Source organism: Borostomias antarcticus (assembly GCF_949987555.1).
Source record: "Borostomias antarcticus genome assembly, chromosome: 10".
Taxonomy (NCBI): domain Eukaryota; kingdom Metazoa; phylum Chordata; class Actinopteri; order Stomiiformes; family Stomiidae; genus Borostomias; species Borostomias antarcticus.
This window is the reverse complement of record NC_140243.1, coordinates 2541124-2556797: the sequence shown is the minus strand read 5'-3', so window position 1 is coordinate 2556797 and position 15674 is coordinate 2541124. Positions and strand designations below refer to the sequence as shown.

At 54.9% G+C, this 15674-nt stretch overlaps 1 protein-coding gene across 1 annotated transcript in view; it reads right to left on the bottom strand.

The window, feature by feature from the left end:
- The window catches only part of phlpp1 (PH domain and leucine rich repeat protein phosphatase 1), a 23147-nt gene extending 8071 nt beyond the window's left edge, over positions 1-15076 (bottom strand). The window contains exons 1-7 of the mRNA XM_084443857.1: positions 13350-15076; positions 5106-5302; positions 4457-4582; positions 3977-4125; positions 2091-2237; positions 994-1221; positions 187-389 (exon numbers count right to left, since the gene is read on the bottom strand). Coding sequence (XP_084299983.1) covers positions 187-389; positions 994-1221; positions 2091-2237; positions 3977-4125; positions 4457-4582; positions 5106-5302; positions 13350-14964 — 2665 coding nt within the window. The 5' untranslated portion in view covers positions 14965-15076. The remainder of the gene's footprint in view (positions 1-186; positions 390-993; positions 1222-2090; positions 2238-3976; positions 4126-4456; positions 4583-5105; positions 5303-13349) is intronic.
- Positions 15077-15674: the final 598 nt, after the last annotated feature.

Here is a 15674-nt window from a genome sequence, read left to right as displayed (position 1 = left end):
TGCCATGCAAGGTGCCAGTCTGCTCGTTGAGAGCAATTTGGGGCTCAGTGTCTTTGCCTTCGACTTGTCGTCAGGAGGAGCCGGGATTCGAACCGCCGACCCTACGGCCTTCGGACGACCCGCTCTACGTCCTGACCCACAGTCGCCATTGTGTGTATGTGTGTGTGTGCCAGTGTTAATACCTACCGTTGTGTGCGGCGTGGAGACATTTGATGGCGTGGCCGCTGACCCGGAGGTGTGTGAGCGTGTTCCTGTCGCACCGCAGCAGCTCCAGCCTGGAGAGGGGCGTCAGGTCTAGCTCCTCCAGCCCGCCGTCACGCACGTCCAGCTGGGCCACGTGGGCCAGGAGCCCAGGCTCTCCCACCACCACCCTCTGGAGCCTGTTCAACCTACAGCACAACACACACAGTAGGAGGTGAAGAAGAAGAAGAAAAACCCACATATATATATATATATAAGGTATATGGTCGTAAAGGTAGATGGGTAGCAAAAAGGGAGATCACTTAAAGTCGCACTGAAATTAAAAAAGCATTCTGTCCCATTTTGGTTCACATAATTGGTCATAGTGTTCACCTATTCAACGATGTATGCCAAAAAAATTACAAAATTCTACTTTTGTTGTAATCTTATATCAAAGTATATAATTTCTTACTTCCTGGAAAACGGTAGGTCACGTGCAATGACGACAACAGGTAGCTTAGATTTTAGGCCAATAATCTCACGACATCCACCCGTCAATCAACGCTATCCTTCTATCGAATCTGTCTAAAGTTCTTAAAACCCGTCCACTTGTCAATGTTCCAATCAAATTCCTCTAAACATATGTCCCACCCTCATAGCTTGTTTGCGTCTGAAATACGTCAAACTACAGAAGTTAGATGATCTCAAACGTCCGTTTCAGTGCGACTTTTAAGACTTGAGCAATAATTCCAATACGGTTTCATGTCATTCTACTTTTTCTACTAAGAGCTGGCTTCGTTCAGCGTTGTGTACCTGAGGTCCACGTGCCGGGCGGGCAGCCACTGCAGGCCGCTCATGTCCAGGGCGGACAGCTGGTTCCCGGCCAGGCAGAGTCTCTCCACCCCCCGGAGTCTCTCCAGGGCCGCGGGGGCGCAGCTGAAGCAGTTGAAGGACAGACCCAGGTAGGTGAGGCCCTCCAGAGAGCCCAGCTCCGCCGGCAGGGAGCTCAGGGTGTTCCCGTCCAGAAGGAGAGTGTGCAGGCTGGGGACACGCACCAGGAGAGAGGGGGGTCACTGTGAGAGGTGCCGTGGGAGGGGGAGGGGCGTGGATGTGCTCATCTCGTCTGTGTCATTCAGACAGAGAACTGTACAGTAGCTGTGATAAGCCGGGGGTGTTTATACACATCACACGGGTTGCTATTGCGCTCTCTGTGCTTGATTTGCAATGGGATTTAAAACTGGAAAGGGACTTAGGAAAACTGCAATTTTGAAATCGGAAAAAAAAAAAAGGGGGAAAAAAAGACAATCGAGATCTTATTCGAGATCCTATTACAGCATGTCTTAAACTAGCTTTTTTCCCCTCCTTCCTTCTTCACGGGCTAAACTCATATTTGGCTTATTTTGTAATCGACTTGGCTCCAGAAGAGCGCCACAGGCATAAGTACAGCCTACAGACTGGGTTACAATCACACAATAGTATTGGATAGCAGTGTCACATACTGTCTAACACACTCACATGTCACTGTCCTGTGTCTATTTATATCCAACGGAACATTAGTCTGACTGATGGCCGCAGGAAACACGCCAAGGACAGCCAGTTAGAGGAGATGACACCAAGGTCAAATCTCATATTTCATTTCTTTTGATTAATCAATGACAGACTTGTGGGGCGTGCTGTACCAGTTGGCGCCACTGGGGGGCATCATGTCTCGCTGTCATCAGAGTGTGGCAGTGAAAGTCAACTTCCCGCTTTGCTGCTGACAGCTTTAGTGTGTGAAAATAAACAGCGGCGCAAGAGGGGCTACATGTACAGAAACGTGCGTGTGCACGCACACACTCGACGGCACGCACTGTAAGGAGCGCTCCTCGGCTTTCACCTTCGACCCTGGTGACCCCCCTGCCCCTACTCACTTGTGCATGGTTCCCACGGCGGCGGGCAACGAGCTGAGGCGGTTGCCGGACAGGTTGAGCTCCGTTAGCGAGGGGATGTCGCACAAGGCCAGCGGGAACGCGCACAGAGCGTTGTTAGAGACGCTGAGGCTTCGCAGCCTGCAGAACCTGCGGGGAGACAGAGACACGCCAGACACTTAGGAACACAGCCATAGCAGACTCTTCCCTGGAAAGGGGGCGGCTGTAGCTCAGTTGGTAGAGCGGGTCGTTCAGTGATCGAAGGGTCAGCGGTTCGAATCCCAGCTCCGACTGTCCACATGTCGAAGTGTCCTATAGCTAGACACCTAACCCCAAATTGCTCCCAATGAGCAGGTTAGCACCTTGTATGGCAGCTACCGCCATTGGTGTGTGAATGTGTGTGTGAATGGGTGAATGAGAGGCCATTGTAAAGCTCTTTGAGTGCCGCTAAGGTGGAAAAGCGCTATATAAGTGCAGTCCATTTACCATTTCCTCCAACCGACAGTTATGTAACACAGCGGTCAGTCAGAATGACACAGAAGAGCACAGCATCGTCTTCACCGACTATACTTGGGAACAGGGGTGTGTGCTTCTCTGTGATTGTTTGTGTGTGTGTGTGTGTGAGTAATAAGTGTTAAGGGCCCCCTTGCTAATCTGGTTCATGGAGGGGTCAGGGGCGTGAGAGGCAGATCCACGCCTTTCCCAGGAACAGCCTTAGCCTTGCCGCGGGAACCCACACATTCCTAAAGCCGCGCCTGTTCACGCAGGAACAATGGAAGCACAGAGCCGGTCCTGTCGGACACAGGGCGCTAACCCAGACGCTGAACCAGGGCCAGGTAGAAGCTACCACAGGGCCATGGAGATGCTAACATAGGCGCTAACACAGAGCCAGGGAGACGCTAACATAGGCGCTAATACAGACACTGAACCAGGGCCAGGGAGACGCAGACACAGGGCCAGGGAGACGCTAACATAGGGCCAGGGAGACGCTAACACAGGGCCAGGGAGAAAGGAGAGGGGGAGGTGTATCGCATGCACAGAGCCAGGGAGACCACGAGGAGAGGACGAGGAGAACGGCTGTAAACACAAAGACACATCCTTCTGTGTTCTATCAGTGCTTCCTCCACCGAAAGGAAGACGAAAGATTAGCCCTAAAGCTAATCTTTCTTTCGGCTTCCTTTCGGTGAAGGAAGCAGTGATAGGACACAGAGGGAACCATGCACAAGTGAGTAGGGGGGGGCGGGTAGTAACGCTGACGTTATTCGTGCGGAATCTTCCTCAAACAGTTCCAGCCGCTGTCCGCTTGCAAGCCGGCAGTCCGGTTCCCACAGCCCCGGGGCGGAACGTGGCGGGGCAGCAGAAGCGGGGCTCCAGGACGAGCAGGGAGGTCCCTGTGTGGAGCTGGCCAGTGGACATCTGCTCAGCCTCAGCACGGGTTAGAGAGCCCAGGGGGTCAGGGCGCCGTGTCAAGCTGTCATCGCTGCTCTTCACTCTCCCCTAAGTCCGTCTGCATTTAATCATCCCCACACTTGTCTTCGTGGCACGCGGGCGCACGCGAGCATGCATTGCGCACACACACACACCCACGCACACACACACACACACACACACACACTCCTAAACACTCCCACGCACACACGTGCACACACACACACACACAGAGAGAGAGAGAGAGAGAGAGAGAGAGAGAGAGAGAGAGAGAGAGAGAGAGAGAGAGATGGAGAGAGAGAGAGATGGAGAGAGAGAGATGGATGGAGAGAGAGAGATGGATGGAGAGATGGAGAGAGAGAGAGAGAGATTGGGAGAGAGAGAGATGGAGAGAGAGAGAGAGAGAGAGAGAGAGAGAGAGCGTGAGAGAGATGGAGAGTCAGAGGTGCAGAGAGGCTGACCTGGTGAGAGGTGTGAGGCTGGTGTGTGGAGAGAGGAAGTTGTGCTTGAGGTTGAGGTGGGTCAGGTCCTGGCTGTAGAACAGCTGGGAGGGCAGCTCCTCCAGGCTGCAGCAGGACAGGTCCACCGAGCTCACCCTCTGGGACACGATCTGACACACACACACACGCACACACACGCGCACGCACGCACACGCACACGCACACACGCACACAAACACACACGCACACACACGCGCACGCACACACACACACGCGCACACACACGCGCACGCACGCACACACACGCACACACACGCGCACACAAACACACAGGTTAAGAGTTTAAAGATAAACAAATATTACTTGCTGATGACTTGAGACATTTGCGTGTGCACACACACAGAGGTTAAGAGATGAAATGCTAAAAATTATATAATTATATTACTTATATTCTATGAATATTCTCTATGACTTGCTGATGACACACACGCACACACACACCTTGGCTGCGTGTCTGTGCCAGCGGAGGTGCTCTGTGTAGGACTCGTAGCTGATGTAGTAGGTCTGGCTCTGGGCTCCCGCCGAGCTGAAGGCCAGACAGTGACTGTGCCTCCTCACCTCCTCCACCTGCACAACCAGAGACACAGGACTGAGACACAGCAGAGACACAGGAGAGACACAGGACTGAGACACAGGGCTGAGACACAGGGCTGAGACACAGGACTGAGACTCAGCAGAGACACAGCAGAGACACAGCAGAGACACAGCTGAGACACAGGGCAGAGACACAGGGCTGAGACACAGGGCAGAGACACAGGGCTGAGACACAGGGCAGAGACACAGGGCAGAGACAGAGACACAGGGCAGAGACACAGGGCAGAGACACAGGGCTGAGACACAGGGCAGAGACACAGGGCTGAGACACAGGGCAGAGACACAGGGCAGAGACAGACACACACAGCAGAGACAGAGACACAGGGCAGAGACACAGCAGAGACAGAGACACACAGCAGAGACAGAGACACAGGGCAGAGACAGAGACACAGGGCAGAGACACACAGAGGAAACACAAGGCAGAGGACACAGCGGCCTGGATGGATCTGAGGCGGTTATGACAGTCTCAGAGAGACCAGACCTCCGGCAGCCTCACCTTTCCCCCGATGAGAGGCAGGATGTGCATCTTGCCAGTGTGGGCGTGTTTGACAGACGAGACGATGAGGCAGGTGCCGCTCAGGGTGACCTGGCGCCGCGACCAGCGGTTCACCGGCAGCGCCAGCTTCCCCTTCCGCACGTTGAACACGCCGGACAGCTGCACGCGCTCCGAACCCCCCACGGCCCGAGGCTTCCCTGAGGAGAGGAGGGAGAGAGGGAGAGAGAGAGGGAGGGAGAGAGGGAGAGAGAGAGGGGGAGAGAGAGGGAGGGAGAGGAGAGAGAGAGGGAGTGAGGGAGAGGAGAGAGAGAGAGAGAGGGAGGGAGAGGGAGAGGGAGAGGGAGAGGGAGAGAGGGAGAGAGAGAGGGGGAGAGAGAGGGAGGGAGAGGAGAGAGAGAGGGAGTGAGGGAGAGGAGAGAGAGAGAGAGAGAGAGGGAGGGAGAGGGAGAGGGAGAGGGAGAGGGAGAGGGAGAGGGAGAGGGAGAGAGGGAGAGAGGGAGAGAGGGAGAGAGGGAGAGAGGGAGAGAGGGAGAGAGAGAGGGAGAGAGGGGGAGAGGGGGGAGAGGGAGAGAGGGAGAGGGAGAGGGAGAGGGAGAGGGAGAGGGAGAGAATGAGATAGGTGGTGTTGGTGACAGACAGGTCATAGGTCGGGTTACATATTGACCCTGGGTCGGGGTCGGGTCAGGGGTGACGGACTGTTTAGGCCCCGGAGGGCCCCGAGGAGGGGAGTAGTACAGAGGTAAGAGGTGGGACTCACTTAACCTACCTGGCTCCCCCAAAAATGTTTTCATAAAACATGCTACACTGTAGGCTAATCAAACAGTGCTGTGCAAGTCAACTACATTACCCATGAGCAGCAAAACAAGGAAGAAACTGTAGCGGCAACCGGTCGGTGATTGGTCTGCTTTTTTTTTTTTTTTCTAAAGACCGGCGTGCTTTAAAAAAAAGGTGTTATTTTTAGTACGGTACTTAAGAAGAGAAGACGGGGTGTGGACTCACTGTCACTGTAGGAGCACGAGTGCACAGACTGACATGACGCTTTCACAGAGCAAGAGGAAGAAAGCTGTGGTTATGTAAGCGCATTACACTGGCCTGCGGGGCGAGAGATAAAGAGAGAGAGAGAGAGAGACAGAGAGAGAGAGAGGCAGAGAGCGTGAGCCCTCGTTCGCTCGCCGAGTGATTTGTTCACATTTAACCCCTCGCTGGCGCACGGAGCGGCTCGGTGACGCTCCGCTGACATTTAGTGCACGGGCCCCTGCTGGTGAGCGAGAGCCAACGAGGCCCGGCCAGGGAACACCGCCAGGCTGATACCTAGAGCAGGAACACCGCCAGGCTGATACCCAGAGCAGGAACAGCGCCAGGCTGATACCCAGAGCAGGAACACCGCCAGGCTGATACCCAGAGCAGGAACACCGCCAGGCTGATACCCAGAGCAGGAACACCGCCAGGCTGATACCCAGAGCAGGAACACCGCCAGGCTGATACCCAGAGCAGGAACAGCGCCAGGCTGATACCCAGAGCAGGAATGCAGTGATACAGACCCACCAAGGCACAGATCTAAATGAGCCTGATTACAGGATTTAGGGTCAGGCAACCAAAAGATGTCCCTTTAAGAACAGTGAAAGCCGAGCAGACAGGCCTTTCAATAATGGAGCGTGGACTGAAGATGACAGGACAGAGAGGGAGAGGCTAGCGCGGGACAGAGAGGCTAGCGCAGGACAGAGAGGCTAGCGCAGGACAGAGAGGCTAGCGCAGGACAGAGAGGCTAGCGCGGGACAGTGAGGGAGAGGCTAGCGCAGGACAGAGAGAGAGAGGCTAGCGCAGGACAGAGAGGGAGAGGCTAGCGCAGGACAGAGAGGGAGAGGCTAGCGCGGGACAGTGAGGGAGAGGCTAGCGCGGGACAGAGAGGGAGAGGCTAGCGCGGGACAGAGAGGGAGAGGCTAGCGCGGGACAGAGAGGGAGAGGCCAGCGCGGGACAGAGAGGGAGAGGCTAGCGCGGGACAGACTTGCGCAGGACAGAGAGGGAGAGGCTAGCGCGGGACAGAGAGGGAGAGGCTAGCGCAGGACAGAGAGGGAGAGGCTAGCGCGGGACAGCGAGGGAGAGGCTAGCGCGGGACAGCGAGGGAGAGGCTAGCGCAGGACAGAGAGAGAGAGGCTAGCGCGGGACAGAGAGGGAGAGGCTAGCGCAGGACAGAGAGGGAGAGGCTAGCGTGGGACAGAGAGGGAGAGGCTAGCGCAGGACAGAGAGGGAGAGGCTAGCGCAGGACAGAGAGGGAGAGGCTAGCGCAGGACAGAGAGGCTAGCGCGGGACAGAGAGGGAGAGGCTAGCGCAGGACAGAGAGGGAGAGGCTAGCGCAGGACAGAGAGGGAGAGGCTAGCGCAGGACAGAGAGGGAGAGGCTAGCGCGGGACAGAGAGAGAGAGGCTAGCGCAGGACAGAGAGGGAGAGGCTAGCGCAGGACAGAGAGGGAAAGGCTAGCGCAGGACAGAGAGGGAGAGGCTAGGAGGGAGAGGCTAGCGCAGGACAGGGAGGGAGAGGCTAGCGCGGGACAGGCTAGCGCAGGACAGAGAGGGAGAGGCTAGCGCCGGACAGAGAGGGAGAGGCTAGCGCGGGACAGAGAAGGAGAGGCTAGGGCAGGACAGAGAGGGAGAGGCTAGCGCAGGACAGAGAGGGAGAGGCTAGCGCGGGACAGAGAGGGAGAGGCTAGCGCGGGACAGAGAGGGAGAGGCTAGGAGGGAGAGGCTAGCGCAGGACAGAGAGGGAGAGGCTAGGAGGGAGAGGCTAGCGCAGGACAGAGAGGGAGAGGCTAGCGCAGGACAGAGAGGGAGAGGCTAGGAGGGAGAGGCTAGCGCAGGACAGCGAGGGAGAGGCCAGCGCGGGACAGAGAGGGAGAGGCTAGCGCGGGACAGAGAGAGAGAGGCTAGCGCGGGACAGAGAGGGAGAGGCTAGCGCGGGACAGAGAGAGAGAGGCTAGCGCGGGACAGAGAGGGAGAGGCTAGCGCGGGACAGAGAGGGAGAGGCTAGGAGGGAGAGGCTAGCGCAGGACAGAGAGGGAGAGGCTAGGACAGAGAGACTAGCGCAGGACAGAGAGGGAGAGGCTAGCACAGGACAGAGAGGGAGAGGCTAGCACAGGACAGAGAGGGAGAGGCTAGCGCGGGACAGCGAGGGAGAGGCTAGCACGGGACAGACTAGCGCAGGACAGCGAGGGAGAGGCTAGCGCGGGACAGAGAGGGAGAGGCTAGGACAGAGAGGCTAGCGCAGGACAGAGAGAGAGAGGCTAGCACAGGACAGGCTAGCGCAGGACAGAGAGGGAGAGGCTAGCACAGGACAGAGAGGGAGAGGCTAGCGCAGGACAGCGAGGGAGAGGCTAGCGCAGGACAGCGAGGGAGAGGCTAGCGCAGGACAGAGAGGGAGAGGCTAGCGCGGGACAGACTAGCGCAGGACAGCGAGGGAGAGGCTAGCGCAGGACAGAGAGGGAGAGGCTAGCGCAGGACAGGGAGGGAGAGGCTAGCGCAGGACAGAGAGGGAGAGGCTAGCGCAGGACAGGGAGGGAGAGGCTAGCGCGGGACAGACTAGCGCAGGACAGAGAGGGAGAGGCTAGCGCGGGACAGACTAGCGCAGGACAGCGAGGGAGAGGCTAGCGCAGGACAGAGAGGGAGAGGCTAGCGCAGGACAGGGAGGGAGAGGCTAGCGCAGGACAGAGAGGGAGAGGCTAGCGCAGGACAGGGAGGGAGAGGCTAGCGCGGGACAGACTAGCGCAGGACAGAGAGGGAGAGGCTAGCGCGGGACAGACTAGCGCGGGACAGAGAGGGAGAGGCTAGCGCGGGACAGAGAGGGACAGACTAGCGCAACTCTAGTGGAATCTGTGGAATGTGGAATGTTATCTACAGTGATTCCAGTCCAGAGATAGGCCCTGAAAACACAGTGGCTACGAGAAGCACCACAGGCTGACATTCTGCTTCTTGAATGGAGGGATAGATGTTTAGGAGGTTTTGCCAACTTTCTCTCCGGGTGATTTAAGATGCTCCTTGAGACAAGGAAACCTCGAAACTCGAAAACCACATACTTGCAATGTTCACAAATCAAGACCGAACTCGTCCTGCCAACACACACACACACACACACACACAAACACAAACACAAACACAAACACACACACTCTACTCTACTCTACTCTACTCTACTCTACTCTACTCTACTCTACTCTACTCTCTCCCACCCACACACACACGCACGCACACACACACATCAGGGGGGAGGGGAGGGAGACTTGCTAGCGCTGACAGACTCGGACGTCTTAAATCAGATTAGCTTGTTACGTAATGTGTTACAGCACCACCAGCATCAACTACCGACATCTCTGCGTTCCCTGGTATCCCACAATGCAGCCCTGCCACGGATAGCCCTTTTCCACCAAAGTAACTGGTTTGTGAACCGGTTTGGTTAAGAATTTTTGGAACCTTGGTTCTATCTACGGAACGGGTTTGAGCGGAACCATTGTACGTCAACAGCTTGGAGATATAGGCATGTGTAAAGTGGTTTAGGTGATGCATCACAAAAGTGGCTTGCGTAGTCTAATTCATTATAATTACAGTAGGTCACCATCACATTATTGTTTTAGGGAATGTCAATTATAATTTTTTATTAAGTTAGTTTTATGGCTGGCGATTTAGATAGTTGGCACTTAGCATCTTAAATGAGATCATTCACCCATGGGGGCCTTCCAGGCACACATTTACACACAGCTGAAGTGCTCAATTACCACTTATCATGGAGTAAAGCCCAGTTGTTTACAGCACATCTATAGACCACGCCCGCAATATCGTCACGGTTCGCGCTGAAAAACCTAAAAATACTGTTTTTTGGTGCCGGTTCAGAACCAACTTTTGGGTTCCCATACTCATTTATTTTTGGTCGAAATGATCGGAACCATCCAGAATGAGGTTCTCGAACTGGCACCGAACCGGTTCCCTCTTGGTGGAAAAGGGCTAGTAGAGAGCACACTCGAGCCACTGAAGTGGAACTCGCTTTTGGATACCGAAACCGATAAGGAACCGAACCAATTAGTAGGCAGACTGCATTCCAGCTACTGCAAGTTGAAAGAAACTTTTCTGCCATTTCCCTGCCTGCCTGACACAGAGACACCCTAGCAATCCTACAACCCCCCCCCCCCCCCCCTCCATCTCCATCTCCATCTCTCCCCCCCCCCCCTCCATCCCCCCCCCCCCCCTCCATCTCCATCTCCATCCCCCCCCCCCCCCCCATCCATCTCCCCCCCCCCCTCCCCATCCATCTCCCCCCCCCCCTCCATCTCCCCTGGTGCTGGGAGGATGATGTCATTCCCAAACAATACCCCTTAGAGAAGTGGCATGTGCTCATTAGCATACACCATCCCTCCATATGCTCTCTGTTGAAACCAATAAGTGTGCAAGAAGGGATACAAACACGCAACTTCTTATATCGCCTGCTATTTTTGGACAGTCCGTTAAGCATCCTGTCACCGTGACACGCCCGCCTCTCCCATCGGGTGGAGCAGGCACAGGCAGAGGGAACGCGCACACACACACACCCACACACACACACACACACACACACACACACACACACACACATACACGCCCTTTCCTTCCGCCTATTTCTACGAGCAGGGGGAGTATCCTGTCTCTACTGAAGTTCTCTGTGAGCGTTTCCTGTCTGGGATGGAGGTCACACTGTCCTTGCTCATAGACGTTCACCCCCGTCCCACCCTGACTTCCAGGAGCCTATAGCGTCGCCCCTGTCCAAAATCCTTTCATAGCTCTCTTCCTCCCCCCTTCTGTCTCTGGGCCCCGCCAGGGCCCGTCCATGCATGTTTACCCTGCTCCCCTACCTGGCCACCTCCGCCATTCGCCTGGTGAGATCAGGATGGTGTGGTTCAGATGATTAGGTCGCCTGGTGAGACCATCCTGATCTAGCGAGCTCACTTTCAGTTTCTCTCCGCAGATCAGTCTGGACTTCCCCCGATCTCCAGCGATTTCTCGCCGGTTAAGTTTTGACCGGCCAATCGGGGACTGTGTTCTGACTGTTCTTCTGCCCCCCCAGTAGAACGTAGCCCCTGATTGGTTCCCGTAGTTGATGCGTGAAAATGAAATACAGGCCACTGGTAAAACAGTCTCCTGAAGCAACGAGCGCTAACGTTAATGTTAGTAGAATAAACACAGTCGTAAGTGCAGTTATTGCAGAAATAGACTCAATAACAATTAAACAAGAACAAGAATATCCACTAGTGGAGTTCCTCTGAGAGAAAATATGTTTTTGCCGTTCTTCCAACAAAGAACGGCAAAAGTTTTGTTACTCTGATACTCTGACCTCTGGGTAATGCAGTTCCAAGCTGAAGGGGAGGCTCCTGCTGCAGAAACACTGAGGAGGTGAAATCTGAGTTTTGCAGAGGGCAGTGTTCTCTCGCTGTCAGCACTGTGTGTGTGTGTGTGTGTGTGTGTGTGTGTGTGTGTGTGTGTGTGTGTGCGTGTGAGGCATCTGAGCTTTCCCCATACATGCAGACGCCAAACAGCGTTTTTCCGAGCGGACAATCTGCTGACTCAAATAAGTCTGACTGGCAACTATGAGCCGCTGGTCATCAGGTTTGTCGTCCGATTTTGAAGGGTTCTCAAAGTTATATTTCACTTGATTTCTTCACTTTTATAACTTATTTTCTATTGGGGTTTATCTTCCATCTTATTTTCTCTTCTTTTATGTTCCTTTTATGTCTATTGTTATGTGAAGCACTCTGCATTTAATTCCCCTGTTGTAAAGCACTTTGAACTGCATTTTTTTGTATGAAAGGTGCTATATGATTATTATTAAATTACTAAGTTACTCAAGATCTAAGTTACTCTCACTAGATTAGAGGACTGGTTCTTTCTCAGTCTTCCTGCCTTCTCTCTTCCACTCATCACGATCACACCACTTCTCCTTTCTCTCCCTCCCTCCATCCATCTCCCTCAGGTTCTCCCCCTCCTCTCTGTGTCATGGTGCTACACTTACCCCTCCTCTCTCTCTTTCCGCGCAACCCCTCCTTTCGCCAGTCTTTCATCTCTCTCTCATGCCTGTCTTTCCCTGGTCTCTCTCCCTGGTGATGGGGACTGCCGCGTCCGGAAGGGCCCCCTACTTTCAACAGTAGAGCTCAACAACAGGCTTTCTAGCCCCGTCATGCTAATGTGTGGGAGCCCAGGATGGAGAGGGACAGGGAACGAGGGAGAGAACTGGCTTTGTTCTCCCCATTTTCACAGCAAGTAAAAAAAGAAAACGAGATTGAACGCTCCTTAAACTGGGCCTGCTGTCCGTGCATGTCCCTCCATTCACAACTCCACAGAAAAGAGTTACCTGAGCGAGGATCAACTAGAAAAATCTATACCTTGGCCTGATCTTATGGATTCAGACTAACACATGCTTCTGTCCCTGCTATGAGATAAAAAAAAATGAGGCCAACACCTAACATGGACCGTCTGTTTCTCTCCCACTTAAACCTGTGATTGTGTTGACGATGTTGGAATAAGGTCAAAAACAATCTCTTGTCGTGTTAATCCCATAAAAGATCAAGGTCATTTGCTCCACTCTCTTGGGCCGTGCTTACGTCACCGCCATCATCAAAAACAACAACAAGACATCCACATAATCGCCAAAAACAACCCCAACACCACCACAACAAACTCTATTCACAGTAGCTGACACGTGGTCTTGGGCCTGTTGAAAGAGCACACCTGTTACCTCTAGATGCCTCTCCCTATTCATGCCCCGTTGGGACGGGGGGCTATAGAGGCACAACGCCGCCCATTGTCTCAGCAGAACAATTGAATATTCTTTTTGTTCAGCAGTCTGACTGACCAAACACAATGAGAGCAGTCACAGCGCACACACGGTGGAGTGGGAATGGATCAACAATGACCAGACAGAGACCGAAGCATAACCAAACTGTTATGTCTGTTCTAAGTCGTGTAACGGACAAGTTTCCGGAGCGTGGGACACAATGCTAGCTGTGCATAAGGACTCACGTGAATCTGATTCTCTCTGGCAGCACTAAAGGCATTACTGAAACCTCGCCAGTGACTTGTTCCTCTTTCCATCATTACACCTCACCCAAGTCGTGAGAAACTGGCACGCGATTCCTCTTTCCGTGGGCACTTAGGCTGACCCTCCGGAAGAGAATGAACCTAAGTGACCCTTCCACGGGTTCAGATGATAGATGATGACGGACGTGTGACTCACCTGCGTAGAAGCGGATCAGGCAGCCTATCTCAGGGTTCATGCCCTCCCTCTGCACCCTCCATGGGTCGGTGAAGCCCAGGTCGGAGAGGTAGTGGTTCTGGATCTGGAGGGGCGTCTCGTGGTCCTCCACCCTGCGTACCGCCCCGCCGTGGAGCTGGACGTAGAGGGCCGGCGGGGCGGTGGCCTCGGTCACGGAGTCCGACTCCGGCCACCCCGGGTCCCCCTGGGCGGCTGCTGGGCCTGACGGGGGGGCGGCACCGCAGCTAGCAGGGGTCACGACCAGGCCGGGGGGGTCGCCGCCGCTCCCCGCCCCGTCGTCGTCTTCCGCCGTGCGTGACCGGGGGTCGTCCGCGCAGGCCATGTCCAGCTGCCGGATGAAAGCGGAGATGCCAGCGGTGGGCGGGGGGGAGCAGCTGAGCTCCACTTCGTCGGAAGAGCTCTCGAACGGATCGGGTTCCTCGGCGGCACTGTCGAAGCCGGGGCTTAGAGCCGAGGAGTCTGTGCCCGAGGCCAGACCATCGCCCAGGGAGCCCCGGTGCTCGCCCGATCTCGGCCCGCCCGGACTCAGGTCATCATAGGTGCTGCTCTCCACATCCGAGCCCGAGTACAGTCCGTAGCCGTCTCCTCCATCCATGGCTGCCCCCACACTGGCATTGAGATAAGCCTCTGACGAGGAGTTGCTAGGTATCTTATCATCAAACAATCTGTCAGGAATGTTATTTGTGTCGTGGTAATACTGAGTGTGGTTGTTGTTGGCATGTAGTCCGTCTGTAGCACAGTCTGGTCGGTTGTCCTCTGACCCGGGGTACGACACTGACACAGGGCGCAAAGTCTTGACACTCTTACTTCCAGTAACACATTGATTATCAACATGTCGACACATATCACTACAATTTCCATTCAAATCGACAAAAGCACCTGTTTTCTGAGTCATTCTCAAAACGGTCCCCCCTGCTTTCCCCCCTGCTACCTGCCCCAATCTGCTCGCTATCTCCCCCGCGGTGGTGTCCAGCGTGCAGAGCACTGGCCTGGGGTGGGAGGGCGTGAGACGGTCGTGGACGTGGATACACCCACGCTGGAGGTCTCCTCTCACCCACGCCTTGTCGGTCGACTGGAGCTGCTGCTTCAGCCGTGATAAAGTCTTCCTATCCAGACTGAGTGTGTTCTGGGTCGAGGCCGTGGAGGTCACTTGTGATGCCCCCACCGAGACATCCCTCTTGTGTCTCCGTCTTCTCAGTAAAGAGTTCACACTGTTGCTGCTGCCCACCGATACGAGGTTGTAAATACTGGGTGCTTTGCCCGTGGTCATGGCTGAGCTGCAGGTGGGGTTAGTGGCAGCCTGGTTCAGGTAGATCCCGTTCCTGGCAGCCTGGTTCAGGTAGATCCCGTTCCTGGCAGCCTGGTTCAGGTAGATCCCGTTCCTGATCGCGATGTGGAGCAGGGAGGTGGGAGCCAGTCCTTTCCCCGGGACTCTCGCCTCCCCGCCCACGACGTGATCCTCCCCCGTCATCGAGGCTCTCTTTGCGGCAGGGAAGTGTGCTCCGCTCGGCTTCACCCCCGTACCGCCGTCGGGGTCGAATACCCCCAGAGATGTGGAGCGGGCGTCCATCTCCATTCTGGTTTCCACTCACTGACACGGACTGTTTCCGTACCACCGACTAGCTGCTAGCTAACTCCGGCTAACGGGATGGACTCACTAGCTAGCCGCCTAGCTAGCACTCAACCGTCCGTCCACTGGTTCACCGCACGGCTAGCTCCAAATAAATAAAACAAAGTTAACGCCGAGCACTCAAATTAGCGTTCGCTACATTCTCACAGTTGGTTAGCCAGCTAGCTATGCTAAGCTAGCCGGTCACAGCTCTCCTGGTTGCTATCGATACCAGCGCGCGCTCCTGTTAGCCGCAGCTACCTGCGCGTGAGATTGGGACTGTTAGTAATGGTGTTACGGCTGATCACACGGTCAAATGCACAGGGGCGGGGTTAGCCGCTGCCATCTCATTACATATTCTAAAGAGATACCACCACTGAATTCATAACGTTCAGAGGTGAATGACTATTATCAATATGTTCTGATGAGCATGTAAAGAGCCAGATAGAATGCAGCTTCAAGTAGGCTCCCCCTCAAGTAGGCTCCCCCTCAAGTAGGCTACCCCTCAAGTAGGCTCCCCCTCAAGTAGGCTACCCCTCAAGTAGGCTACCCCTCAAGTAGTAATAATTATTTCGCAATTCCCCTATAGGTTCTGTGGCCGGGGGCACGGCTCCTTCATACAGTGGTTATCTACCGCCACCTAGTGGACGAAGGACCACATGCTGAAAGTTCACTTA